Source organism: Garra rufa, chromosome 21 (assembly GCF_049309525.1).
Source record: "Garra rufa chromosome 21, GarRuf1.0, whole genome shotgun sequence".
NCBI classification, from domain to species: domain Eukaryota; kingdom Metazoa; phylum Chordata; class Actinopteri; order Cypriniformes; family Cyprinidae; genus Garra; species Garra rufa.
In genome coordinates this window covers 8,193,528-8,221,119 of record NC_133381.1, presented here as the reverse complement: position 1 = coordinate 8,221,119, position 27,592 = coordinate 8,193,528, and the positions used below count along the sequence as shown (strand labels likewise).

The window sequence follows — 27,592 nt, the reverse complement described above, 5'->3', positions numbered from 1 at the left end:
CGATAATATTTGGCAGAGATACAATTATTTGAAAATCTGGAATCTGGGTGCAATAATAAAATAAAATAAAATCAAGAAAATCACCTTTAAAATAGTCCAAATTAAGTTCTTAGCAATGCATATAACTAATCAAAAATTTGTTGTTTTGATAGAACATGTACAGAAAATGTACAAAATATCGTCATGGATTATTTTGACCCATTCAATGTATTTTTGGCTATTGCTACAAATATACCAGTGCTATTTACGTTCATTTACTTCTCACTTTTCATTATTAAACAGAATTCACTCAACTACTAATTGGCGAATACAAAATTACATTCTAATAAAAAATATCTACAGAGAAAACAACACATTTGATCTCAGACTACTTTTAGATGAAAACATATTTTCAATCTTCCTTTTTCAATCAACTACAATGCCCAAAATCATGAAACATTCACTTTCACAGAGTTGCATACATTTTTATTGACTCAAAAAGACATATTCATCTCTTTTACAAAGTTGAGAGAGCACTGATTTACAGCATATAAAAATAAGTTTTGACAGTTTGCAGACTAACAAAAGGAATAGATTTTTACATATTTACAGTATCCAAGAAAGATTATAATCAGCCAATATACAGACTTTTAACAAGCTAACATATTTACAAAATAAACCAGTGTAGCATTAAATATACACATGAACATAAACAGTGACTGCATCTCGTTTCATGTAGCTTTTAACGTTCCTACATAGTATTTCTGTACCTGTTATTGTCTAAATCTAAAGCAAAACAATTGCATAGTGATTACTACATTTGTAAGCTCAAACTGAGGGATCTCTTGAAGTTTACCACCTCACTGGGAGTGTGAGACAATTGTGTGTTACACCTGTTTGAAATGTTTCAGACATTGTAATTTATGGAATATGAGAATGCGGTTCTCAACTAAAATTTCCAATGTCATAAACCGACTACACTCAAACTTCACCTATTACTTTCAAAACAAACAAAAAGACAAAAAAGTAGTACATATGCATCAGAATAAACCTCAGCAGTGGATCCTCCATCCTTAGTTCCTAAGCTCCTGATGCTATTGTTATAAGTTTACTATTCCCTAATACAACAAATCTACATCCCAATATGCATGTAGAAGAACCTTCTGAAAGGCACACAACATAAGATATAAAGTTTGTGTATACAAGCTAGCTTATCTGTAACAAGAACACAGATTGTTTGTACTGATTTAACATCTTTTATTGCCTTAACATGCATTGATGTAATGCGGTGTAGATGCAAATACAAGACATTTGCCTAAACTCATTAGCAGAAAAACTCAAGGGTGACGTGGCATTACTGTTAAAAGTCATTGGGCAAATTTAATTATTCCTAAAAAGGTCACCTGGAAAACCACCCTAATGATTCCACTAAATCCCCATTGCGAACTGTTATGATCAGCTTCACCTCTGCGGTAAGGGAGAAACAATCCTATGTTTAACGATCAAGTAGACGTTTTATCTTCTTAATGAACTAACTCCAATGGGAAAAAAACAACATGCTCCAATATGGAGGTTAGGTTGAGTAAACAGCTTCGTTCACAACTATTGCCACAAAGAGTGGATAGACAATTGCTAGCAAAACCAGTCTGACATCTTGCTGGTCTAGTAGTTTTAAACCTAGTATTGAGTATTAAAAAAAAAAAAAAAAAAAAATTAAATCAACAATAAGTCTTTGGATTTACCAGAGGCACAATAGGTGGTGCCCACGGCAGCAGGACTTACTCAGCGAACAAACAATAAATACAACAAAAAAAGAAAAAAATCCTATCTGTACACAAACATGTTATACGTGAGCAGCAGCTATACCTGATTCAATGATTGGTAGATCACATTTGTGGTCAATGAACATCTTCCTCATTTGAGTCTGGTTTGAGAACTGGGGAGCCCGTTACTTTAGTCACAACAGCATCTTGAGGCTTTAACCCAAGAGGAACCAGTTTAGGCATTGGCCGCCATGCCACACTGGTCCCTTCATTGGCTGACTGACCTGACACAGCTTCAGATGCAGCTTTCATGTGCAATAGAGGTGGTGGAGTAGGGGCATCACCTTTGCACGCTGGGGGACTTTGAGCGTTTGTTGACGGTGCAACCCCAGATTCGGATGAAAGCGAAGGCGAATCTGATCCAAAAATGACTTTGACCAGGTCATCTACTTTGGGTGGGATATCGATTTCATCTTTAGAGTCAGGAGACATCAGATCTTCATCCAGAGTTAGAAACAAGGGACTGAGAGCACGGTCATCATCTTGTTCTGGATCTGACTGCTTGTTCAAACATGACTGTACCTCACCTGGCACGACAATTCTCGGATCTTCGTCTTCATTACTCAGCTGCTGGCTAAGGAGAACGAGTTCATCAAGCAAAGACAGCAGATTTTCATCTTCAGGGTCATTGCTGTCATCGGGTCCTTTCTTGTTTGGTCCATCCTGGTTGGATGAATTAACAGATGCACTGTTCTCGTCTTCTTCAAAAGGTTGTTTGAGGGCATACTTGGATTGAGGCTCATCCACAACTGCCCTTTCCTCTGAATCTGGAATTTTAACATCTGAGGGGTTCTGCTGATTCTCCACAGGTGCAGGGACATATGTTGGCTGTGCCTGGACAGCAGATGTACTTTCCACAACTTTCTGTGGTATAACCAGATTCTCCGCCGGTGGAATCAGAGAAATAACATTGGTGATATTTGGAAGTTTGGAGGAATCCACTGAAAATGAGGCATTGCAAAATAAAGAAATTTTAGCCATATGAGTATCACTGAAGTATGAAAGCTTGTTTCCACCAAAAAACAAAAAAATAAATAAAAAAGGTAATAGCAACTTTTTTCTATGAATTCTGAGAAACTCATAACTGCAAATTATGAACTTTCAATTCTAACTTATTTTTCTCAGAATTGTGAGAGAAACTCAGAGTCAGAAAAGAATCACGAAAAGAATACAGAGTCAGAACTGCGTTATAGAAACTTGCAATTCTAAGAAAGTCAGAATTGCAAGATTTAAACTCATAATTGTGACTTTTTTCCCCAATAATCCCAAATGTTAAATTTGTGAAAAACGTTAAAAAAAAAAAATTACAAGTTTATATCTAGCAATTCTGACTTTTTCCTCACAACTCAGTTATTATCGCGCAATTCTAACTTATTTTCGTCCAATTGCATGTTATAAAATCAGAATTTTGATATATAAACTTGCAGTTCTGAGAAAAAAGTTATAATTGCGAGTTTACACTGCACAATTCTGGTTTTATTTCTCAGAATTTCAAGTTTATATCATACAATTCTGACTTTGTGAAATATAAACTCACCTCCAAAAAAATGTCAGAACTGCAAGTTTATATATCTAGCAATTCTGACTATTTTCTCACAATTGAGTTTATATCTCGCAATTCTGACTTTTCTCTAAATGTGAATTAAAAATCTCAATTCTGAGGGGGAAAAATACTATTTTCTTACATTCCAACTTTATAACTCACATTTGCATGTTATAAAATCAGAATTTCGAGATATTATTTCTCAGAATTGCAACTTCACTTCTCAGAATTTTAAGTTTATATCACAAAATTCTGACTATTTCTCACACAACTGCAAGTTATAGTCAGAATTGCGAAATATAAACTCAATTAGGAGAAAAATGTTTATATCTAGCAACTCTGACTTTCTCACAATTGAGTTTATATTTTACAATTCCAACTTGAGATATAAACTCACAAATGGGTGTTATAAATCCCAATTCTGAGGGGGAAAAAATACTATTTTCTTACAATTCCAAATTTATATCACAGTTCTGACTTTATAAGTTGCCCTTGCAAGTTTACATGACAATTCTCAGAAAAAAAGTCAGAATTGCGAGAAAGAAGTCAGAATTATGAAAAGGAAGTCAGAATAATGAGAAAGACGCCCTTTTAATTTTTTTATTCAGTGGTGGAAATGGGCTTCAATATTAAGAATGTAGTAAACTTGACTATACAAATATGACTATATCAGCCAAGGTAACTTACCTTGTTTGTTAATATTAACAGGACTGTTTGTAATTTTGATAAACTGAGGCTGCAATAATGGAAGGGGATTTTCCACTCCAACCGGGTGAGAAACTGCAGGAACTATGGACACAGATGCTACACCTAGTTGAAAAAACCCCACACAAAACAAACACAAAATGCTTGTTATCAAATCACTTTAAGTCTAACATTTTTTTAAAACATCGACCTGTTTAGACACAAACCTGGTGTGGACGATTGCTGTGTCCCCACTGCGGTGATGCCAATCGGTTGAAGTGGATTGTTTATGGTTATGATTTGATTGCATGGAACCATGGTATTCATCAGAGGGAATACTTGAGGTATACACACTAAACAAGAGACATCAAAAAGAATTAACATTGTAATGTGAACAAGTCAACATGATACATGCATGTGTTTTATTCTCTGACTAACCATTAGTTAAAAGAGTCTCTGTGACTGGAGATGCTTGTATCCCCTGGGATGATGCACGGGACAGAATGTTTGGCCGCGTTCTCTCACGTGGTATTGAGGAATGTTTTAGAGGACTTGGGACAGAGACAGGTTTCTTTTGTGGACTGGAGTTAGCTAAAGAGGGCTGAGAATGTTTAGATGTGCTGCCTTGCTCTTTCTCCTGAGTATTTTTAGTGCTATCAAGATTCACAGGTGAGGCTGGTGGTGTGGATTTAGAAACACTTTCAGTCTTCTCCAGGCTTTTTTGTTTTTTAATACTCAAGTCCATCGGTTTGGACGGAGAACAGGTGGGTTTGGGAACATCTTTCAATTTGTTCCGGTATGCTAAATCTTTCTGTTTAGTTTCAAGATAAGCGAGTTTAGGTTTGGGTTTAGGTTTAGCTGTAGGTTTGGTTGTTGCCTTGTTTAGCTGGGTCGTGTCTTTTGCTTTAAACTGGACTTCCAGGGTTTTTTGTTTAGCAATAATTTCATTAAGCTTCTGGCTGATGGACTCTGTACTCTTGTCTGTGGACAAAAACAAATACAATGTTTGTAAGCAAAACAGATGTTTATATCATTAAATATAAAAATATCACAAATATGATATTGCTTCACAGTCTACAGGACTGCCTTACCACACAATATTGAAAGTGTCTGTAGGTAACGCTGTCGCTTAAATTTCAGCCTCTTTTTGGTTTCTACCAAGCGCTCCTCCTTCTGAACCAAGAAATCTATCTCTTTTAGAGCCTTGAATGATAAAAACAAATGTCATAAAATATAAACAATATTGTCAATGTGTTTACAAGCATTAAATGAAGCAAAACCAACAACAAACCATTGTAAGGATTCTCATCTTGGAGGTTTCAAGATTATTTGAAGGCTTTCCAAGTGTTGCCTGAAGTTTAATAAAGCACTCTCTAAGAGTGTGTCGCCTCTTTCTCTCCAGCCTCACTCTCTGTAAAGACATTTTATAATATAATGTATGAAATATATTACACATGTATGTAACAGAACACATAGAAAGGGGTTGGATCGGTCACTTGAAAAAAATACTTACCTTTACCTTCACCTCCAAATCTGCATCTTCAATGTGCTTCCGGTTGCTGCAAATGTTTAAAAATAATGTAATTTATTTCAAGATGTGTTCGTAGTGCAGATCAAAATAAAAAAAAAATCTAAATAATGCAATCTATACTTCCAAATAATCTGACGTTAATCAGATGCGCATTACCAATGATGATGATGATTCCGCCTCAATGCAGATGCCCGAAATTTGGCAATACTGTCTTCCTCAGGAGACTCTTCAATAGTCTCAATATCAACCACCACCTCTGCAAAATCTTTAATCTCAGAACTCACACCTTCTGTATCCAACATCCTCTCCTGTTTATCAGAACCCTGGATAACAGAAAAAATAAAACTAGCCTGAACAAGCAATATAACAGTTTGTTGAGTTACATAAAATTATTCCGAAAAGGTGAAGAGACTTAATTTTACAAAGGTCTTACACTCAAACTATTTGTATCTTCTTGGTCATCATCACTGTACAAGTCAGAGTCATCAGTTAATTCTGTTACGTCTGAACCAATCTCCTCTTCATCAGAAACTGGAGCCATGTCAAAATCGGTTTCCTTTGCTTTTGGATTAGCTCTGTCACCAGCTTCAGCCAAACTCGAATCACCTCCAGAAAACTGGCTGGGTTTTAGAGATGAGGCAGTAGATGATGAAAGCTCTGATACATTTTCTGGCACTTGTTCAGAACCGTCAGAACTTTTTTGTTTAGAGGTGTCCATCTCAGATTGGTTATGGACATGACTGACCGCCCCCTCTGTTGAAACCGTGCTAACAGAAACAGCGATATCAGGCTTAGCAGCGTTTTGATTCGGCAGCGTTGAACTTCCATGCTTAAGTAATGTAATCCCACTCTGAGGGAGGATAGGAGAGGAAGTTGGAGTGATAATTCCAGTCTTCTGAACAGGATTTGTTGGGAGAATTCTTAATGTACAAGTGCCAGACTGCCCCAGAAAACCTGGGACAACTTTAAGGGTAGAAGGAAGGCTGCTCAATGAGACTGTCTTGGATGAAGTGAGTGTGACAGGCTTGGCACTCATAGATGAAGCTGTAGAGACTGGTAAAGCAACAGCAGGCTTTGTCTGCGTTTGTGGAGTTGGGATGGAAGATGCGACTATGGCTTGAGGCTTTTTTGGATTTACTGCAGTAGGTGCGGGAAAACGGATCAAGGTTGCTGTGGGGAAAAAAATGTAATTAATAAAATGTCTTTTGGAGATAAGCACACATTTGTAACCCTGGACCACAAAACCAGTCTAAAGTAGCTCTGGTATATTTGTAGCATCAGCCAAAAATATACTTTTTATGTCAAAAAACATTAGGATATTAAGTAAAGATCATGTTCCATGAATATATTTTGTAAATTTCCTACTGTAAATATATCAAAACTTAAATTCTGATTGATAATATGCATTGCTAAAAACTTAATATGGACAACTTTAAAGGCGATGTTCTCAATATTTTGTATTTTTTGCAGCCTCAGATTCCAGATTTTCAAATAGTTGTATCTCGGCTAAATATTGTCCTATCCTAACAAAACATACATCAATGTATGTTTTATTCAGCCTTCAGATGATGTATAAATCTCAATTTCAATAAATTTATGAACTTCTGTCTGGGTTTGAGTAAAATAACCTTTAGACCATGCTGCACAAAAATTACCACATCAAATTTTATATTAAACACTGTTTGCCACCAAAACACAAACAAATTTAACCACTAAAAGTGAATTTAAATGCTATGATGAAAACACTGTCACTATGTCTATGATTTGACCTGCACCCACTATTAGTTTACGTGTTTTAATTTAGTTTTTAATTGAATGGGTTTTGATTTATATCCTTGTCTGCAACTATCTGTCTGCAACTAACTGTCTGCTATTTAAAGGGATAGTTCACCCAAAAATAAAAATTATCATTGTAAAATTAAATAAAAATTAAAATTGTCATTAATTATTCACCATTATGTCATTCCAAAACTGCAAAGATTTAAATTAAGATATTTTTGATTTTGATTAATCTGACAGCTTTCTGACCCTGCAGAGGCAGCAATGCAACTGACATGTACAAAAGGCCAAAAAATATCTTAATTTGTGTTCTGAGGATGAACAAAGGTCTTGCGGGTTTGCAACACCATGAGGGTGAGTAATTAAATACGGAATATTCATTTTTGGTTGAACTCTCCTTTTTTATCAGAACCAATAAACACGGAACTCCAGAACCACTTACGTTGGCCTTGCGTTAGAAGGTTGGGTTTGATGGCTTTGATTTGACTCAGAGGCACCAACTGCAAAAGCTGGCCATTAGGATTACGGTACAATGTGTTGCCATCAGCTGTTTTCACCACCTGAAGCAGCACCTTTTGGCCTGGGGTCTGTGGGGGACGAGTTTGTGTGACAGGCTTTGTAAACCTAGGACCACTACTGGTGAGGCCTGTACCGCGGGACATAACAGTGATATAAACTGTCTTTTTTCCAGGAGTGGTTGATCCAGGTGAAGAGACAGTAGTTGTTGTTGTTGGGGTTAGACCAGACCCACCTGAAAAAAAGAAAAGATATTTATTATGGCAACTTAAACACTGGGCTTGGTGGCTTGATAAGGTTATTCAAGGACATTGGGAAGCATATAAAGTCAGTAGGCCCAAAGCACCATACTAGCCCATAATCAAAACAAATTTTGATGGTGACACATTATGTTCACAACAGCAAAACTGCTAAATATAAAGAGTGCTGTATTCTAGTTGGTAGTTGGCACAATTTGTCACTGTGCACTTACAATCAAGTCGAACAATGCTTAGCTAAGTTGCATTGCAAACAGTCTGTGCAATTATATGATTATAATTTAATATAATATAATTATAATTTAAAATGTGACTGGTTGCTTTGTTTTGAATAATTTAAGGTAATCAGGTCATGTTTAACAATGACTATATATTTTACAATACTGAATGAATCCAGAGCAATCAAAACAGATTCATATTCTTTGCCACTGTAAACATAGTGTCACACATCTTCACATTTCTGTCTACACAAAGGGAAGATCCGACATTAACATATAATGTGTCAGGTCAAAATCAAAGATGGTTTTGTTGAAGTCTACAACAGCACAGTCACAAATGGTGATAAAAGAAGAACATGGGAAGGGTACACAAAGCACAGGATGATGTAAGCAAACCAGCATCATACTTTGAAGCTACAGCAAGCTCTAAATCACAAGCACAGACCCATATGAAGACCAAATATGTTAAATTCTCCCAGTAGATGCATGGCTGAGGGATTGTTGGAAGGGGAAGCACAGACACACAATGGCAAACCAAGGAAGCCAGGCTTACCCAGAGACAGGCTGGGTGATTTAGTGAGGATGGTGATGGCAGGGTCTTGGACTTTTGATACAGTGGGGAAACTGGCACTACCTGTGGAGTCTGAGGGCTTAGACACCTGAGTAACCAAGCCTGCTTTAAGAGGAGAAATAGCCACCCCAGGAGCCCCAGCCTCTTTGCCAATCATCATGGGGATGACAATTTTTGGAACGGAGGGCTGTATTTGTGAGGTGCTAGTGTTGGTCTGATTTTGAGAGCTGATGTGGTTGACCACAAACTGGGTGAAGACCTTTCCCACTGGGGGCTTGGTCACTGTGCAAAAGACAAATTAGGGAGCAGGTTAAGTCTGCTACATCACATGCAGTAAAACTGCATAAATGTAACAGTGCTATGCACTGCTCAATAACTTACAGGATGTCCAATATTTTGGTTAATAACCTATTGACCAATAAAGCAAAATGTCTGAAGGTGAAACTCAGAAACTTGACTTACCTACAGACTTGATAGGCGGTGTGGTTGTAGATGCAGATGAGCTGGTAACTGTGGTTACTGTGGACACAGTAGAAACCGGAGCGGATGTGGCAGATGCCTTTGTAACGGTTGATGTTGTTACCACATGAGATGCACTGACTGACTGACTGACTGGACATATTCTCCCTGTAATATAAGCTGCCAATCTGTTGGCAGGGTGCAAAGCTCCCATCTTTCCTAGCTCTAATTTGGCTTGTGGGTATGTCTTTCCATTAACCTGCAAGAACAATTGATCACAGGTTTTAAATGTCAGCTTCTAGTCCATTCAAACATAGCCACTTCTTAAATTTGCTTCATGCTATTTTGCATTTCATCATATAATTGCATGCATACCATTATCCTCCCTGGAGCATCAAGTGGTTTTTTCTCAGCCTTGAGCAAGCCTGCAGGGCAACACTTGGACAGGAAAGGCAGACCTTTCACCTCTCTCTTCTGTACATCCTTTTTCAGCTCAGCTTCATTTTGTGCAACCTTCTCATCTTCTGTATTCTTTTCAGGTTGAGAGATGATGACTTTGTATGTTTCGACAGAACCATCCTCCTTCTCTTGTTGAGTCTTGGAGACTGGCTGAATAAAATACTTGCCAATCCAGAAAGGATGCTTCAAACGATCCTGAGCCATGTGCTCACAGACTATCCGCATAACGTTATTTCTGGCATCTGTACCAGCCCAGCTGCATTCGGATATGATCTCAAGCCGCTTGGCAGGGCCAGACAAATTAAGAGGTACAAGCTCACCCTCCTCGATATCTATGAGCAGAAGGAAAATGGGGATTTCAAATTAAAGACCAGCTAAGTAAACCATTTTAAAGCCCATGAATTTGACAATATGTTGTTTGCACAAACTATGATTACACTAGAGCAAAACTGACCTTGTGTAGAGTCCTGTGAGATGTGGTGTTGATCAACCTGCAAAAAATACAAAAGGTTTAATTAGCATAAAGTTTCCACATGGTATTTACCAAAAATATGCCATTCTTCATGTAGGAATCTCACCATTTTTTGTTTATCATGGCACATAGAGGAAAATGGTCGTGTACGAGCACATGTAAGCTCACTCTTCACATTGTCATCTGTCATATTCAAATGTCTATCTTCCACCTGAATACAGTACGGAAATATTTAGAATATCCAAGTGTACACATCATTGAACTTATGAAACTAAGCTAACATGCAAAATGAGAAATACAAGGAACCAATAGCTAAAAGAAAATTGCACATGAAATAATAAACCCATTAAAGGATGTCCTGATCATTTACTCTCCCACATGTCTTTTTAAGGTTTTTAAGGAAAACATTCCAGGACTTTTCTCCATATAGTGTACTTTAATGGTGGCCAATGGGTTGAAGGTCCAAATTGCAGCTTCAATGCTGCTTCAGTAGGCTTTACAAGATCCCAGCCGAAGAATAAGGGTTGGCCACCATTGAAGTGCACAATATAGAGAAAAATCCTGGAATGTTTTCCCTCAAAAACCTTAATTTCTTTGCGACTGAAAAAAAAATAAAAACATGAACTTGGATGACCTGGCAGTGAGTAAATTATCAAGGAAATTTTCATTCTGAAAGTGAACTTCTTTAAAACATTTTTAAATGAACAGTGATCAAAACCGATGTTACGGTTGCAATGTCTTATAAAACTGCAAGCCCGAGTGTCTCACCCTTTTTTTTTTTGAAGGACTGAAAAAGCTCTCCAGGTCATGCTGAAGTTCTTGAGACAAGAGTACTGGAGAAAGAGCTCTTGGAGGGGGAGGACAGAAAAGAACTTCTGAATCTGAACCAGCTCTTTTTCGATCCCATAATGTACTCACACGCTTAGCCGGTTCAGGTGCTGTCTCTGGATCTGTCAGAACTGCAGGAGAAGGTGAACATAATTCAGTTAATTTAATTTGCATAGTTCTATTCTCATTTCAAAGCAGCTTTTCATGCATATTGGAAAGATACAGAAATATCATGCTAAAATAATGGACAAAGTGGTCATATGTTAGTAATTATAATAGTCTTGCAATAAATTATAGACTGACCATAAGTCCTTCTCTTTTTGTTTTTCTTCTTCCATTTAGCCTTGTTCTCCTCTGACACTCCCTGAGTTTCAGACTCATCTGTTGCACTTTCCTCCTGTTTAGGGGTCTTAAGTGCAACAACTTTGCGTCGCAGGCAGCTACAGCCCAACATGCACTGTGGTTTTCCACAGTGATGATGTCGCCTCAAGTGCACCAGACTGGCACACACGCAGCCAAGCCTACAGAATACATTGAGGCAGGGTGGTGCACGTCGTCTTATAATTCTGTTGGCATCAGGGTTTCCTTTCGATACACCCTTAAAACAGATAGAAAACAAGATCAGGAAAATGTAAGGTCTCTTGGAGAACATTCTGTTCTTATTGACAATTTAACTACACACTAAGATGACTTGTACCTCAGCAGTGACAAGAGTGGCTAGCGCGATGGCTGCCCTTTCTTCTGTGATATAGGTACGATGTTTGCCTTCCCACACTGCTCCATCTTCCACGTCCATCAGCTTCACCAGAGTCTTTGGCAAACCTGTAGTACGTCCAGCAGTGCAACTTGATTGTGTGGAGCCAGAAACTTCAACCATGGGAGTCTTATTAGAAGCTACCAATGGAGCAGTTTCTAGAGCAGGCTTTTCAGGACTCAAACTCTTTGATTCTTTCTTATTTTTATATTTCTTGTTTTGCTGTGGCTTTTTCAAGAACAAAGTAGGTTTGCTAGCACTAAGCACTAGTTTTGTTTGCTTTCCTGTACCTGACTTCAAGGGTTTTTTAGATTTATTTTCCTCTTTGGACTTGAACGTTGGCTTGACTTTTTTGGGTGTTGTGGATAAGGAAGGTGGTACTTGTTTCTTAAGTACACTATCCAGGGTACGAACGTAGCTAGTGCTCTTAGTAGGTAGCTGGTAAGCTACAGGTGTAACATCAGTCTGGGATAAGGTTGCAGCTCGTTCGTCTATCAGTTTGCCCTCACTGGCCAGGTACTCATCCAACATGTCACTACAAAATGCAGAGAGGTTCTTTTGTCCTCCATCTGTGCTTGACGTGCCTGCAAATAAAATGTAATATTCTTTCAGCAGCCTTATATCAACATTTCAGGTTACAGTTAAAATCATATTAAAGATATATTCTATATAGTCTTGTATACCTTCAGTAAGGGATCCTGAGCCAGCAAACTTATCTCTCCATCCTTTAATTTTGGTGAAGTCAGTGGTTTTTCCTGTCCTTGAAACAAACCGTACTACAGAGGGAAAAATGCATTCATGACAATGAATATTGGAATCATCATTCATGTATGATTTAATTGTCTTATTAATTGTTAATATTATTAAATTATGTTACCTTGAGATAATGCTGAACTTCCTTCAGGTGAGAGGACAGGTGGGGGTATGGGTAATTGCACACCCAGATATTGCAGGTCAATTTCCAGGGTGATATCAAGCAGATTCAACTTCAATCCAACTAAGAAGAGAGGAAATTTAAAGGAAAACTTTACTGAACTGAATTGTATATTGCATTGTAATACAATTGCAACGTGTATAAAGAAGTTCAAAGTCAAAAACCTTCTTGTAGCACCGGATGAATGACCTGTCTGTGCCTCATGACTTTCAGATCACGTATAAGGATTTTCTCTAGCTCCTCAATCTTTTCCTCCAAATTGTCATAGATGGCCCCTGTTTAAAGCAAAAAAAGTAGGTCATTTCAAAGTGGTTCCTTCATATTAACCATAGTAAGATGTTTAATTCTTACCATCAGGATCCTCTGTGGTTTTTTGTGCAGTCTCTGTTTTGGCATCATCTCCAAGGTGAATGTCAAGAGCTTTCTATTTCAGAATTAAAGTATATAAACCACACAGAATGTCACAGGGACGAACTGTCATAACTACACAGAAAGTGTGCTGTACATGTTAGGTGTTAAGCAAGCCGTTTATCAATTAAAATTCTTTGTATAAGGAATCAATACTTAAAAAAATAAATAAATTCCTCTCCACACTTCATAATTTGAATACATTCAATTATTGGATCTGTATATTCAAATATGACATACTTATTACACATTGACCCAGGTTTGATGTCAATAACAATGATTTACCAGAAAGGCAAGAGGAAATTACTTCATTGATACTAAGCTTGGCACAATCATCATATGGATGTTTTGGTATAATATCATTTTTGGGTGGCTGATTGTTTTAAAGTTTACTTTCTACATTCTAAAATTATGTTACCTTTGACATGAAGGAGACAAACAATTGGCCTTCAACATCCTCCAGACTGGGCTGCATTGGAACAGGTATGGGTCCTTCGGACTCCTTATTATCTTCACTGAACTTCAATTTTCCAGTTTTTTTCTGTTTAGCCTTGGATTTCTTGAAAGTGCTTCCATGAGAAGACTGTTTAGTTGGTTCAGGAACAGTGTGATCAGAAACATTGGTCTCACAATTAACAGCAGACTGCAAGTCATCAGGAGGACCTGGTCTATCAGAGCATTGACTTTGAGAGATCAAGTCAACAGTTTCCTTGGGATGTTCTGGTACACTCTGGACATTTGGCGATGGTGATTCTCTTGAAGTTACAGTTCGATCCAGAGGTCTTTCTGGAACAAAATCAAAGATGTTTTGGGGAGGTACTGGCCTGTCGTTGAATAGACCAAGTTGGAAAAGGTCAGGACAGGAAGAAACTGTGCAATCCAATAGTCTTTCTGGAAAAGAATCAAGGGTCTTTCTAGGAGGTACTGGTCTTTCACAGAATAGACTTGGTGGAAATGGATCAGGAGAAGAAGGAGCTGGGCTGGGTAAGGAGAAGGCTGGGGATGATGGGTCATCTAATGGCAAGGAAAGGGATTCTTCTTCATCTTGTGTGATCATGTGTTGAGGGACTTCTTCAGAAAAATGCTCAGGACAAGACTCCTTAGAACTGTCTAGGAGGCAATTAGAAATGGATTCACTCTCCGCAACTTCAGGCATTGAGGTAAGTTGCTGGTAAGGAATACCGCTATTGTCTGTACTAGATGGAACATCAGAAACAGATGTAGTGACAGAGTGGACAACTGGTGTGTCAGTAGAGTCAGTGTTAACTTCAGGTGTAGTAGGTGAACAAGTGTCATGCACAGCGTCACATGTAGGGAGAGATGAAATGTCTGACTGAGACCTGAGTGTGTTGTCAAGATCTGGCATAGAAACATCTTCAGCATTATGAAACACACTAGAGGTAATGTCAGGTGTTGGGTCAGAGTCAGTTTTGGAGGGAGAGGTAGTGTTTGGGGCATTTAATGGATCACTGCAAATTGGGGAAGGTGAAACTGTAACAGATAATTGTGTTTCTGCTGGTACAGGGGACAGAGCTGCTGATGGAGATGATAATGCAATGGACAGAGAAGTTATGTTGCTTGCATCTGTTGTTAATGATTTAACTTTTTCAGATAATGAGGTAAGTAATGGTTGTAAATCTGAGTTACTGGTAGCACAAGGGATGGAAGACATCAAGGCAGATGAGCTTTCAGGGGTTAAGACAGGTTCACATGACTTTTCAGAGTCTAAAGATGAGCTGGGAACATCAGGTTTTGGTGTAGTAGGCCTTGTCTTAGACTTTCTCTGTTTGAGAAACTGAGCAAGGAGTGGTAGGGGTACACGTTCTGGCCGCTTGTGTGGTAAAGCTTTCTTTGTGTTTGCTTCAGACTTGGCCTCGGTGCCCAGAGAAGAAAGGGTCTCCATTCCCTTTTCATCATTTTGGTTACTGGATGGCAATGTAATCTCATCAGCTTTGTGTTCATCTATTTCTGTTTTATTCTTTTCTATATTCAACTCTGTTTTTGAATAGGTGTCCGTGTTTTTACATTTGTGAATGTCACCTACCACAGTTTCATCTGTACTAACAACTTGTAGTATATTTTCTGTTTTGGATGATACGTCCATCAGCTCCTTTTGTTCACTTGTGCAAGTTGTGGATGTTTGACAGACCACACCATTTTTCTTGATATTCTCAAGTGATAACCTTTTTACTTTCACATGAGCACCTTTAATGAAGTCTGAGAATGCCAATGATGATGGGCGCTTCTTGCTACTGTCAAAAAATGGGAGAGAAAACAAGACAAATTTTTTTTAAATTTGTCAAAATTGGCAAATATGTATACAATGTCTGAAAATATTCTTATATGTAGTGAATAGCCTAAAACACTATGCAAGTATGTGAACGCAAACACTTTGAGATACAGCTACATATTTATGTTTCTGGCCAACTAAGGTGATAATGGATCAACCGTTCGAAGAGAATCTCGTCGAGAATGCTAGATAAATTGTCAACATGTTAAATCTGTCATCAATTACTCACCCTCATGTCATTCCAAACCCCTAAAATCCAAATCCTTAGTTTATCTTCGGAACACAAATTAAGGTATTTTTGATTAAATCCTAGAGCTTTCTGAACCTGCATAGACAGCAAGGCAACTACCACGTTCAAGGCCCAGAGGTAGCAAAGAACATTGTTGAAATAGTCTACGTGACATAGTGGTTTAATCCAATTCATGTATTGATTCCAAATGCATTGCAATTCTCTCTGTAATCAATTCTGAGCTTAGTTTTACCAGCAGATGACACTCTAATCTAGTTTTTAACCGCACACTCAAATGCTCACTATAAAAGAGTGCTAAAGAACATTTTTTTCTTCTGCTAAGTTAGGTAATTGCATCTCGGTTTAGGATGATTTTATGATGCGAGATTACTGTAAACACAGTAAACCCACTTTGAACACTGTTGTAATTCGCTTTTCAAACTTTATGAACGATTATTTTAGGTTCAAGTGTGTAAGGAATTCGAAGCAAGAAGAGTACGTCTGTTTCTAAAGCATGCAGTGCCATCTGCTGTTAAAAAACTAAGCTCAGAATTTATACGAGAGAATCGTGATGCATTCGGAAAATCTCAGAATCGATGAAAAATAATTTCTTGATTCACAATGCATTGATTTATTTTTCCAGCTCTACTACATCTGAAGACGTCATTAGAGAGGATGACTTACAATTTTTTGCCCAGCCTTACTTACTTGAACCAGAATATAAAGACTACAAACTAAGAAAACATTCTACATCAGAAAGAGGGCTCCTGCGTCAACAGCACTACATCCATGTGTCATGCGCCGTGAATGTGCGTCAAAAGACACAAAAGAGAATTATTAAATCGTTCAATTAATTCGTAATTCGTTTTGTTTTCTTTGCACCCAGAAAGTATTCTTGTAGCTTCATTAAATTACAGTTGAACTACTGATGTACTATCTATACACATGTACTATCAGTGTTGCCAGACGTAAGATAATTATCGTATTTGTACCATAATTTTGACCTCTGTACGATGTACGATCAATAATACTTCAATGTACGATAATTTCGGAATTTTGTGACACCATGGTCGTTGTAATTATAGAGCTTCTATTCTCAAAGATGTAGCTGTGTGGATCCTACGTCTACCTTCATGATTGTGAGGAGACGTGAACGTGGTGTTACGCATCCAATCTTACGTCTTCTCAACCAATCATCGTGGAGAATGGCTCTCTCTCACGAGCACAAGTTAACGTTCCTGTCGCACTTAGGTCAGTTGTTTCAAAACTGAGTTTGTTAGTTTAACAATAAAGTATAGAAATTGAGTGCTGAAAAGGATAAATAGCTGTAACATCTAGATAAATAGCTGTATTTTGAACGTTTGACTCGGGTAAGATAATTAGTTTTTATCATTACAATAAGGTATAGAAAATGAGTGCTGAAAAGGAGAATAGCTGTAACATCTAGTAACATCTATTAGCCTATCTTTATTTTGAACGTTTGACTCAAATACGATAATTTTCTCCCAAATACGATAATTTTGAGCTTCTGGTACGATACTTGGACATTTCCAATCTGGCAACACTGTGTACTATTTTGACAACGTCCTTACTACCTTTCTGGAACTTGAACGTGGCAGTTCTGTTGCTGACTATGCAGAGTCAGAAAGCTCTCGGATTTCATCAAAAATATCTTCATGTGTTTGTAATGATGAATGTAGGTCTTAAAGTAGGTAACTATCCCTTTAACCACACAAAAATCTGAAGGTAACTATGTTGAGTACTGAGGTCTATTGCTACTGTAATGCAAGAATGCATGTCAAGGACATACAATTTATGTTGATAAAACTCTACTTACCACAAACTTTGAACATTTGCTTCTACAATGGGAGCATCACCATTAACTGCTTTCCTTTCTCCATTTGTAGGGCTGGGAACATTCGGATCCTTATTGACCTTTACAGTAGCATTTCTCTTCATGAACAGAGTCTTTAAATTATTCAAGGTTGTCATCTCCCTGCTTAGCTTGATCTCACTCTCTGCTTCCTCAGTGGACACTCCATTCTTGGCCTTTGATGATCTAGCATTAACCGCATCATCCCTGAACCCTTTGGCAAAGGGGTTGTAGTCAATTTTGAGTTGGGTGATGCTTAGGTTTTGATAAGCTGTGACCGCAAAGAACTCTGTCTGAGAAAAACTTAGAGTTATGACATTGGGTGCGTCAACTTGAATGTTTTCAGATTCTTTGTCTGCAGGTATGATATGAAGTCGAGGAAGGTATCGGTGCATTGAGTGCAAAATAATATGGTCCTCCTGGTCCAAGTTGTTGCAAAGTTTCAGTCTGTAAAATGAAACCGGGTATTGCATCCAGTGTAGGCCAGTAGCAGGGGATTCTGGGTGTACAAACAAACGCGAAACATGAGGCTCAGGCTTCCCATTGGTTTCCCATCCTTTTCCACTCCATTTGTATCTGTAATTATCAACTGGAACAATATCCATTGCCAACAAGTAACTCTGGAAAGGTTCCATTCCGGAGAGACGAAAGCGGCAGTAGGGGAACATTCTACGACCTTGTTTGGTCAAAATCATCTCAGTCTGACATCTATAGAACTCATTCCACATACTGTTGTTGTCCAGCGTAACAGTGATGCCCTTACTTCTAGCATCTGCTGGCAAGTTCTCAGACTGTGCAGAGTTGTTGGTGTCTGCAAATGTGGATGACGTTGGATGGATGCCGACAGGGGATGTCCCCATTTTATTTGCGTCACTGATTGCCATCAGGCTGCCCTTGTCTTTCCCACTATCACCAGACTGCAACTGTTTAAGGACAACAAAGATGGACGATGGAGATGCAGTAGGAGGTGCCAGTGTTGGGGCAGTCACGCCCTCTTCATGAAGCACCATTGCACCCTGCTTCTCTGTATCGGCCATGGGAGTTACAAAGTCATCTGGAAAGCTTCTGACCCTCTCACCTCAGGGTATATCAGGTCTACATCCTTTAAAAAACAAGACATACATGACATGGCGCGGTCAACGCATGTTTAAATGGTAGCAACTGGAAAGCTTAACAAGCACATCATAAACAGTTTTGGTATGTTACTCAATAGATTACTACTGTACTAGTTAGCTGTAGCCCTGCTTGGCCTCTATGTGTAAATATGGGGGAGGACAACAATTTCATTCAAGAAACGTATTAAATGCTTGAAAAATGTTTGAATCACAAGACTGGTGTGTAGTGTATGGTGCTTACTGGATTACATACATCACAAGAGGTTGTCCATCAGAGCTCTCTGAGTATTACATGTGCCTCAAGGTAATACTTGTGAGGACATTTAAATAAGCCCTAGACATACTAATCAAACATATTCAACCCTGCGTATGGAAATCCACCTCGCAACACCTTTGTGCAGACTTAAATCAGCTAATCCAAGGCTAGGTAGGTGCAGGGTTGGAACAAGACCTTATATGAAGGTGGCTACCTTGTACCTAGAAAGTCAACCTCTGGTTAGGGATAAACCATAAATGAAAAGCCTTGGTGTTTGGTCACATTCAAGTCAAAAGGAACTGTAAACATATGGAGGAACTGTTACCAAGAAGACTTTCAGCACTTCCTGGGAATCTGTTTCCTTAAGAAGGGGAACCGATAAAAGATACTGCCATGGTACCTTCAACAGTCCACGGCAACCAGTGAATGACTTTCATCCTGTTTCCACTTGGAATTAAATTGTTTTCTATGATCTGATCACAGTGTGTCTGTTTCAAATTCAATTTTGGAATTTAATATAAATCAATTTTTGTGGATATATTCTGCATTTTTCCAAGGCATCACGATTCTCTCTTGAATCGATTCTAAGTTTACTTTTTAACAGCAGATGGCACTGCGTGCTTTAGAAACAGCCGTACTCTGCTTGCTTCCAATTCCGTACACACACAACACTTGACCTTTAAATAACCATTCATAAAGTTCAAAAAGGTTGAAGCAAATTACAAGAGTGTTCACAGTGGGCTGTGTTTACAATAATAAAGTCATAAAAGCCGAGGTGCAAGTACATTAAATCAATGAAATCAGTGGTTCCCAACCACGTTCCTGGAGGCCCCCCAACACTGCATGTTTTCCATGTCTCCTTAGTCAAACACACCTGATTCAGATAATCAGCTTATTAGTAGAGACTCCAAGACCTGAAATGGGTGTCAGACAATGGAGAGATGCAAAATGTGCTGTGTTGGGGGGTTGTGGTTGGGAACCACTGATATAAAGTGCTCTTCTTCGTAAGAATTTGTGTGTGGTTGAAAACTAGCCTAGAGTGCCATCTGCTGTCAAAAACTAAGCTAAGGTTACGTTTACACCAATGCATTTGTTTTAAAACGCATAACTTTTGCTACAGTCACGCCTGTCATTTACACTACCCAGCATTTTCGACCCTCAAAAAAAAAAAAAAACGAAGACATTCTGCAGACCCCATTTTAGTTTGAAAACTCAAGGGTTGCGCTTTAGTGTAAATAGACCAAACTGAGACTTTTTTGGTTGTGTAGTGTGGATGGAGATAGTTTCTGAAGTGCAGTAAAAATGCTAGTGTAAACGAGGATCTTTTCATTTTAAAATGCTGTTAAAACGAAAATGCACTAGGGTAAACAGGGCAGAGAGAATCGCAATGCATTAGGGGGAAAAAAAAAACCCTGCAAAACCGATACAAGAATCGATTTATTGTGACACTGTTAAAAAAACACAAGGAAACCTCTGGGGAAACAATAATTATTATTCTTGCAATTCCATTTGGTGCCACTAGTGGCATCATTTTAAAAACAAAGTCACGGTATATTGAAGCGATAGGCAAGATGTCCTGCTGAGTTTAGCTCCAACCTGCCAAACCTCCCAAATCTGCTTGTCAGTGATTTACGTCTCTGTGTATTAATTGCCGCTCCAGCTGAACGCACGTGATGGAGATTTACTACTAATCAAAGTACCGGCTTCATTGACTAAACGCGCCTCACAACATTGTTCGATTAATCGTGCAGCCCAACAATATACACAGATTTTGCATGACATTTTTAACAAAACAAAACTTTGGAGAATTGTAATAAACATCACTTTTCCTGCAAGCTCAAAGATAACACTTGTTTCTGAAAAAGTACAAAACCCTTTTTTCCCTTTTGTCTGTATGGTGATTACACTGACTGTCATCTCAACTAAGATTTCTATCTGTGATGCATGCGTTTTGTCCTACGTGTGACATGACTTGGCCTGGCTCTTCTCATCCAGAATATTTTTAAGAATCTAAAGTCTTAAAACAGGTCATATGACACCCAAAATGACAGTTAACTACCTAACAATTGAACTTAGTTATAAACAGAATTATATAAAAAAAAAATGATGGAAAGCTTCTGTGAAGACTACTGAGTATGACAGTATGAATCTTTAAATTGCTTTTCACCCTGCAAATATACACTAGGCAAATGCATAAAAGTCTAACCCTAACACCCTGTAATAAATATATATGGATTCTTATTGGCTTCTGATTGGTCAAAACTACTATATTTAGCATTGCATTTTTAAATACTATTATTTATTATTAATTTTCTTAAAGTGATGACCATAAATATTACTGGGTAATTAATAATGAAAAAAAAAACTACTAGCTTAGTAACAGTTTTCCAAAATTAATACAGCATTGAGGCCATGCTGCATTGTAAATATAGTCACTCTGCTGCATGACTATATTCATAATATGGCACAAACTCTTGAACATTATTGTTACAATATGAGAATGTAACATCCCATTATCTAATCTTTGCATTGTCTTTGTGCTGTGTAATTACAGTCACTTCACTTTCATAACAGTGGGAAGAACTCACCAAATTGTGGTCAATGCTAACTGTAACCACAAAGATGTGTTAGAAGTTGATTCATTTACCAAAAGCTGGGACTCAACTGATGAACATAATTTCCAATTTATTCTTACTAATAATTAGGGGCCACTCACATCATGTACTATATACTGTTTAACAGTAAGTGTTAATGTTCCTCTGGTCATGTGATCGCAACATGTCAGCCTCCATGAGGCAATACACTATGCAACATAAAACAACTTTTATTTGGCTACTTATATCTCACCTCTTCATCCCATGTGAGCATCATTTAAACGGTTTCTTCCATTTCCATTTACGCACGAAAAAGCGAAAATGCAAACAAATACATACAAGTTTTGTCTTTCAGGCAGACAAAATGTTTTAGCAGTTTAAATGCATTATTAATTACAAATGATTTACTATTTATTTTTATAAAAATGGTTAAAATAATAATACATGTTATTATTTATTAACAGAGGTGCTAGAGTGAGACGAAACAATTAGCATAATGTACGTTGCATAAACTTCTAATATATGTTATATTAAATTATGAATAAGATGCTCAAAAACATTATATGTACAATTTAGCGTTATATACCGCCATGTGTATTTATGCAAAATATTCAAAAATACGCATCGACAACGCCATGACATTACACTAGCCACATGCTTTGAAAACGCAAAACAAGTCCAATCTTTAATACACATCTGTGATAATATTAAAAGCTAGATGATATCGTCAAACGCATTTGTAACGCGAAGTGCGGATGAATACCGAGACGGCTCAGAAACTAGTCGTTTACCACAACATCATGACTAGACTGCTTATTTTACCTAACTCACAGGTGAGTAAACGCGGCAACAACCGACGTACATAAATGTTATTTGTCCATTCAAAGACAAGAAATGGAGTTTCAGTCACCTTTTGTGTAACGGGCGTCGAGTTACATTCGTCGATGGCGCATGTCTCTAATAGGCCCGAGAACTAAAAGTTGGCGCGGATGGCGCGTGCACGTCGAAACATCTCGAATGGCGGGCGAATCTGATGCGAGCGCGCTGAGAGATGATCTGCTCTGGACACGAAGTAACAACGAAAAACACCCTTGTTCAGACGACTTTCGCGATTTCTTTAACAGATACAGCTTTATCCGGATTAGACTGTTACCTTTTGTCAATAAGAAATGCATATTTAGCATACTCTCTCTCCTGTCTTCGTTAATGCTGTTATGCTCTCTTTCTCCCTTCTCACATTATTACACCGTGCGTCTCACCCTCCGAGGTTTACGTGCGTGCGGTGACGTCAGCACGTCGCCGCTCAAAACATTGCACGCTCATCCGCGTGCGACCACCGTGCGCAGGCGCTGCCTCTGACTGATGAGGCTCGCTGGTTGCACCGCGCATGCGTTCACTTAACGCCTTTGTTTACGTCATCATGGCTGCCCTCGACTCAGTCGCACTGCATCGGTTTTTATTCGAATGACGATTATCGTCGTTACGTAAACGCCCTTTCTTTTACATCAACACACGAGGCAGAAATACAAAAATTAGTCATCTTGGGGATCATACACGTGGATTTCGAGACTAAGGAAGTTTTGTTCATGATGCTGCCAATGCTCTTTTCTTCAGAGCATTGCCAGTTCTCCATTAAACATGCTTTCCACTCGTTTGTTTGGCGTTACTTGTTTTCGTTGTTGGAGGTCAGGCAGCTGTATAACGGTAGAAGGGGTTTATTTATGTAAAACCTATTAAAACGAGACATGTTAAATGCATTTTCAATGATATAGGTTATTAATGTACTGTACGTTTTAGGATTTTGCTGACTTAAAGAGAACACTAGTATTTTGGTGCATTGCAGAGTAAAGGGTGATGGACCACCTCAGTGAAAAAGAAGAAGGGAAAAAAATCCTTTTTTATAGAGTTTCACAATTTGGAAGTAATGCTAATTTGATAATGTTAAGTGTTTGGTGACTAGACAATCTTAAATAAGCTTATTTAAGAGATTTCTATCCCATCAGGGACAGGGTTGCCAGATTATGATAGAAATTCAGTTATCACTTATAAGAGCAATTTCAGAGAGAATATATATATATATATATATATATATATATATATATACAGTTGAGGTCAAAAGTTTACATACACCTTGCAGAATCTGCTAAATGTTAATTATTTTACCAAAAATAAGTGGGATCATACAAAATGCATGTTATTTTTTATTTAGTACTGAGCTAAATCAGATATTGAACATAAAAGATGTTAACATATAGTCCACAAGAAAAAATAATAGTTGAATTTATAAAAATGACCCTGTTCAAAAGTTTACATATGCTTGATTGACGTGTTGTCACTGCATTTTTAGTGATAGTTGTTCATGAGTCCCTTTTAAAACTGCCTGCTGTTTTTCAGAAAAATCCTTCAGGTCCCACAAACTTTGGTTTTTCAGCATTTTAGTGTATTTGAACCCTTTCCAACAATGATTGCATAATTTTGAGATCCATCTTTTCACACTGAGGACAACTGAGGGACTCATAAACTATTACAGAAGGTTCAAATGCTCACTGATGCTCCAGAAGGAATCCCAATGCATTAAGAGCCGGGGGTGAAAACGTTTTGAATTTGAAGTTCAGGGTAAATTTAACTTATTTTGTCTTCTTAGAAACATGCAAGTATCTTCTGTAGCTTCTGGGGAGTAGTACTAAATGAAAACAAAATATGATATTTAGGCAAAATGAGAGAAATGTACACATCTTCATTTTGTTCAAAAGTTTACACCCCCGGCTCTTAATGCATTGTGTTTCCTTCTGAAGCATCAGTAAGTTTTTGAACCTTCTGTAATAGTTGAATGTGAGTCCCTCAGTTGTCCTCAGTGTGAAAAGATGGATCTCAAAATTATGCAATCATTGTTGGAAAGGCTTAAAATGCGCAAAAATGCTGAAAAACCAAAGAATTTGTGGGACTTTTCTGAAGAACATTGGGGAGTTTTAACTGTTCAGGACAAACAAGGGAATCATGAACAACTATCACTAAACAAAAAAACACAGCTGTGGATCAATTAAGTAACAAAACAGTGTATGTAAACTTTTGAATGGGGTAATTTTTTTATAAAGTCAAGTATTATTTTCTCTTGTGGACTATATGTAAACATCTTTTATGTGAAATATCTAATTCAGGTCAGTACTAAATAAAAAAACAGATTTTGTATGGTCATTTTATTTTGTTTTCTAAAACCCCAACAAGCATAAACTTTTTGAGTCTAGAATCTGGAAAATAATTCTACAAGTTCACAGTTTTAAAAACCAGACCGTCAACATTGAGATCTCAGACATTGCTATTTTGTGCAACATTCTCGCTATTTGTTATATATATATATATATATATATATATATATATATATATATATATATATTTTTTTTTTTTTTTTTTACTCTGGAAAAAAGGGAAAAAATCCAAGTTTAGCTTGCATTAAAAAATATTTACTTTCTGGACTTTTCTTGAAATATGTATAGCTTTTAAGCTGTTTCTAAGACTTCATGGTAGGTGTTCATGCTTACATCTTTGCTCATTTAATTCATTTGAGATGAGCAGGAGCCTTCCTTACAAGGGTTATTAACACTGAATGTGTCAAATTTATTTACAACACATATGACACATACAAGTTTGTTACATGACCTAACACGATAAAACTGAGTTGTACAGTGTACAGTAATGAACTAAAACACAAAAATGATTTTAGAAACGTCCACTGAAGAGATCATACACACAGCTCATCTACAACTCATTAACTGGTTCAAAACACAATTAGCAAAAACAAGCTTTCATTCTCTACTGCAATACTTGATGTTTGAGTAATCATAACATACAGCATAAGACACAAATAACTTGCACATAATAAAACCAGTTGTCCCTTGATATCCCATCCTCAGAATGCTCTAAAAAAGATTTCAATGATCCGGTTTAAAAGCTGTTGGATGAGTGACTTGTTTTCTGGGCCATTATTAATCAGAAGTGAAACTGATGGCAAATCTTTCATGTGTTTTCCTGCTGCAAAAACACTGTTCCGTAGAATTAATTCAGTAATCATACAGCTTACGCAGCTTAACCCGGCACATTCCTTTAAGTACAAATATAACAATGACAGTCTGAGCTTATGTCATAGTATGCATTATAAATCCAAAGGAATTTCTTCATGCAATGTAACAAATGTGCAGAAACTGTTTAAAAACGAAGGCACCACATATGTGAGTCCCAGGACGTGATTGACACTTCACACGTACACTATCAGTCAAGTTTTTTAACAGTAATTTTTTAATGTTTTTTTTTTTTTAAGTCTGCATTTATTTAATCCAAAATACAGCAAAAACAGTAAAAATCTGAACTATTTTTACTATTTAAAATACCTGTTTTCTATTTGAATATATTTTAAAATCTAATTTATTCCTGTGATTTCTAAGCTGAATTTTTAGCATCATTACTCATTACTGATCCTTCAGAAATCATTCTAATATTCTGATTTGCTGCTCAAAAAAACATTTATTATTATAACGTTGAAAACAGCTAAGTAGAAATTTTTCAGGTTTCTTTTGATGAATAGAACATTCAGAGGAACAGCATTTATCTGAAATAAACATCTTTTATACCATTATAAATTGCTAAACAGAAGTATTTATTTCTATATATATTATCTAATATAAATATTACACTGACGCCAAGCTTTTGAATGGTATAGTGAATAATGTTGCAAAAGCTTTTTATTTCATTTAAATGCTGATCTTTGGATTGGTCTATTCATCAAAGAATCCTGAAAAAAAGTACTCAACTGTTTTAAATATTGATAATAATAATAATAATGTTTCTTAAACAGCAAATCAGAACATTAGAATGATCTCTAAAGGATCATTTGACACTGAAGACTAGAGTAATGATGCTGAAAATTTAGCTTTGATCACAGAAATAAAGTACATTTTAAAATATATTCAAATAGAAAGCCGTTATTTTAAATAGCAAAAATATTTTTTTGCAATATTACTGCCTTTGCTGTATTTTGGATCAAATAAATGCAGGCTTGGTGAGCAGAAAAGACTGCTTTAAAAAAATTAAAAATCTTACTGTTCAAAAACTTTTGACTGGTATTGCACAAAACACAAAAAATGCTGGCACTGTACCAGTAAAGACACATTTGCACAAATATGTACATTTTACACTTTAAAAATCACAAATCTGACTCTAAGCATCACATTTGTTGAAACACTAGCTTTGCTACAGTCATAATTAGTAATTACCATTGAAATAAAAGTGTCAAATCATGTTTCTAAAAGGTATTAGCAGCTGATTGTACGTCCACGTCATGCCTCTAGAGTTAGCATGGAGAACAGTTCTTTGTGTTAAGCATTATTCCTGGAATTTCACCAGTAAAACGATGAAGGAATGTATTTACAGACTCAATGTTCTTTCAAAAGAGTCTTGTGCAATCATAACCTACTAGATTATGTAAGCATTAGGAAAACTAACAACAAAAATCACACATTAATGATAACATCCTCTTCCTCGTCCCTGATATCCTCAGACAGGCCGTCGTCAGACTGCCTGCTTTCTTCATCAATACCACTACCTTGCGGGCCAATGATGTACCGGTAGTCTCCCCCAATAGCAAGAGCAGCTCCTGTTGACACCATTAGCCAGTCCTTTTCATCTTCCTCTATACCTACACACTGCCACGGGACACCAAATGAGGACTCTTCACTGCTACGGGTCCCCGCCGGCCCAGAGGCCTGTTCTCCATCCTCTTCTTCCAGGTTCACATACAGCAGCGGTTCTTTTACAGGAGCTGGACTTAGCTTCGCCCACAAGAGCTCCAACTGGTCAATGAGGTGTTGGAAACTAGGGCGACACTTTGGGACAGGAGACCAACAGCTGTGCATGATTTCATAACTGGAAGTGAGAAAAGATGGAATAATTATATATTACAGTTGAGGTCAAAAGTTGACATCCTCCTTTCAGAATCTGCTAATTATTTTTATAAGAGGGATCAAACA

General features: G+C 37.4%; 2 protein-coding genes across 2 annotated transcripts in view; both read right to left on the bottom strand.

Annotated features, from left to right (window-relative positions):
- Positions 1–443: 443 nt before the first annotated feature.
- On the bottom strand, positions 444–18,644 carry mgaa (MAX dimerization protein MGA a). Its single transcript, XM_073826769.1, has 25 exons — positions 17,572–18,644; positions 13,634–15,467; positions 13,159–13,231; positions 12,972–13,082; positions 12,751–12,870; positions 12,557–12,649; positions 11,817–12,457; positions 11,423–11,717; positions 11,060–11,250; positions 10,398–10,502; positions 10,274–10,310; positions 9,736–10,151; positions 9,364–9,619; positions 8,884–9,183; positions 7,782–8,090; positions 6,248–6,730; positions 5,994–6,133; positions 5,717–5,883; positions 5,543–5,588; positions 5,321–5,440; positions 5,121–5,232; positions 4,468–5,010; positions 4,257–4,382; positions 4,033–4,155; positions 444–2,743 (listed from the first exon to the last, which is right to left on the bottom strand). Exons 1-25 carry the CDS (start codon positions 18,642–18,644, stop codon positions 1,878–1,880), a joined length of 8,580 nt encoding a protein of 2,859 aa, XP_073682870.1. The 3' UTR covers positions 444–1,877.
- A 6,510-nt stretch (positions 18,645–25,154) lies between these two features.
- Positions 25,155–27,592, bottom strand: part of tyro3 (TYRO3 protein tyrosine kinase) — a 29,615-nt gene continuing 27,177 nt past the window's right edge. The window contains exon 19 of the mRNA XM_073826854.1: positions 25,155–27,488. Within this exon, the coding sequence (XP_073682955.1) occupies positions 27,077–27,488 (412 nt within the window). The 3' untranslated portion in view covers positions 25,155–27,076. The remainder of the gene's footprint in view (positions 27,489–27,592) is intronic.

What these genes read in the sequence shown, in the direction of transcription:
- mgaa (XM_073826769.1), bottom strand. Translation starts at nt 18,644, where the DNA reads ATGGCCGATACAGAGAAGCAGGGTGCAATGGTGCTTCATGAAGAGGGC. An exon ending in CCACTCTTGTCACTGCTGAG is followed by an intron (nt 11,718 to 11,816) that starts GTACAAGTCATC and finishes ATCTGTTTTAAG; the next exon opens with GGTGTATCGAAAGGAAACCC. An exon ending in AGATGAGAATCCTTACAATG is followed by an intron (nt 5,233 to 5,320) that starts GTTTGTTGTTGG and finishes TTATCATTCAAG; the next exon opens with GCTCTAAAAGAGATAGATTT.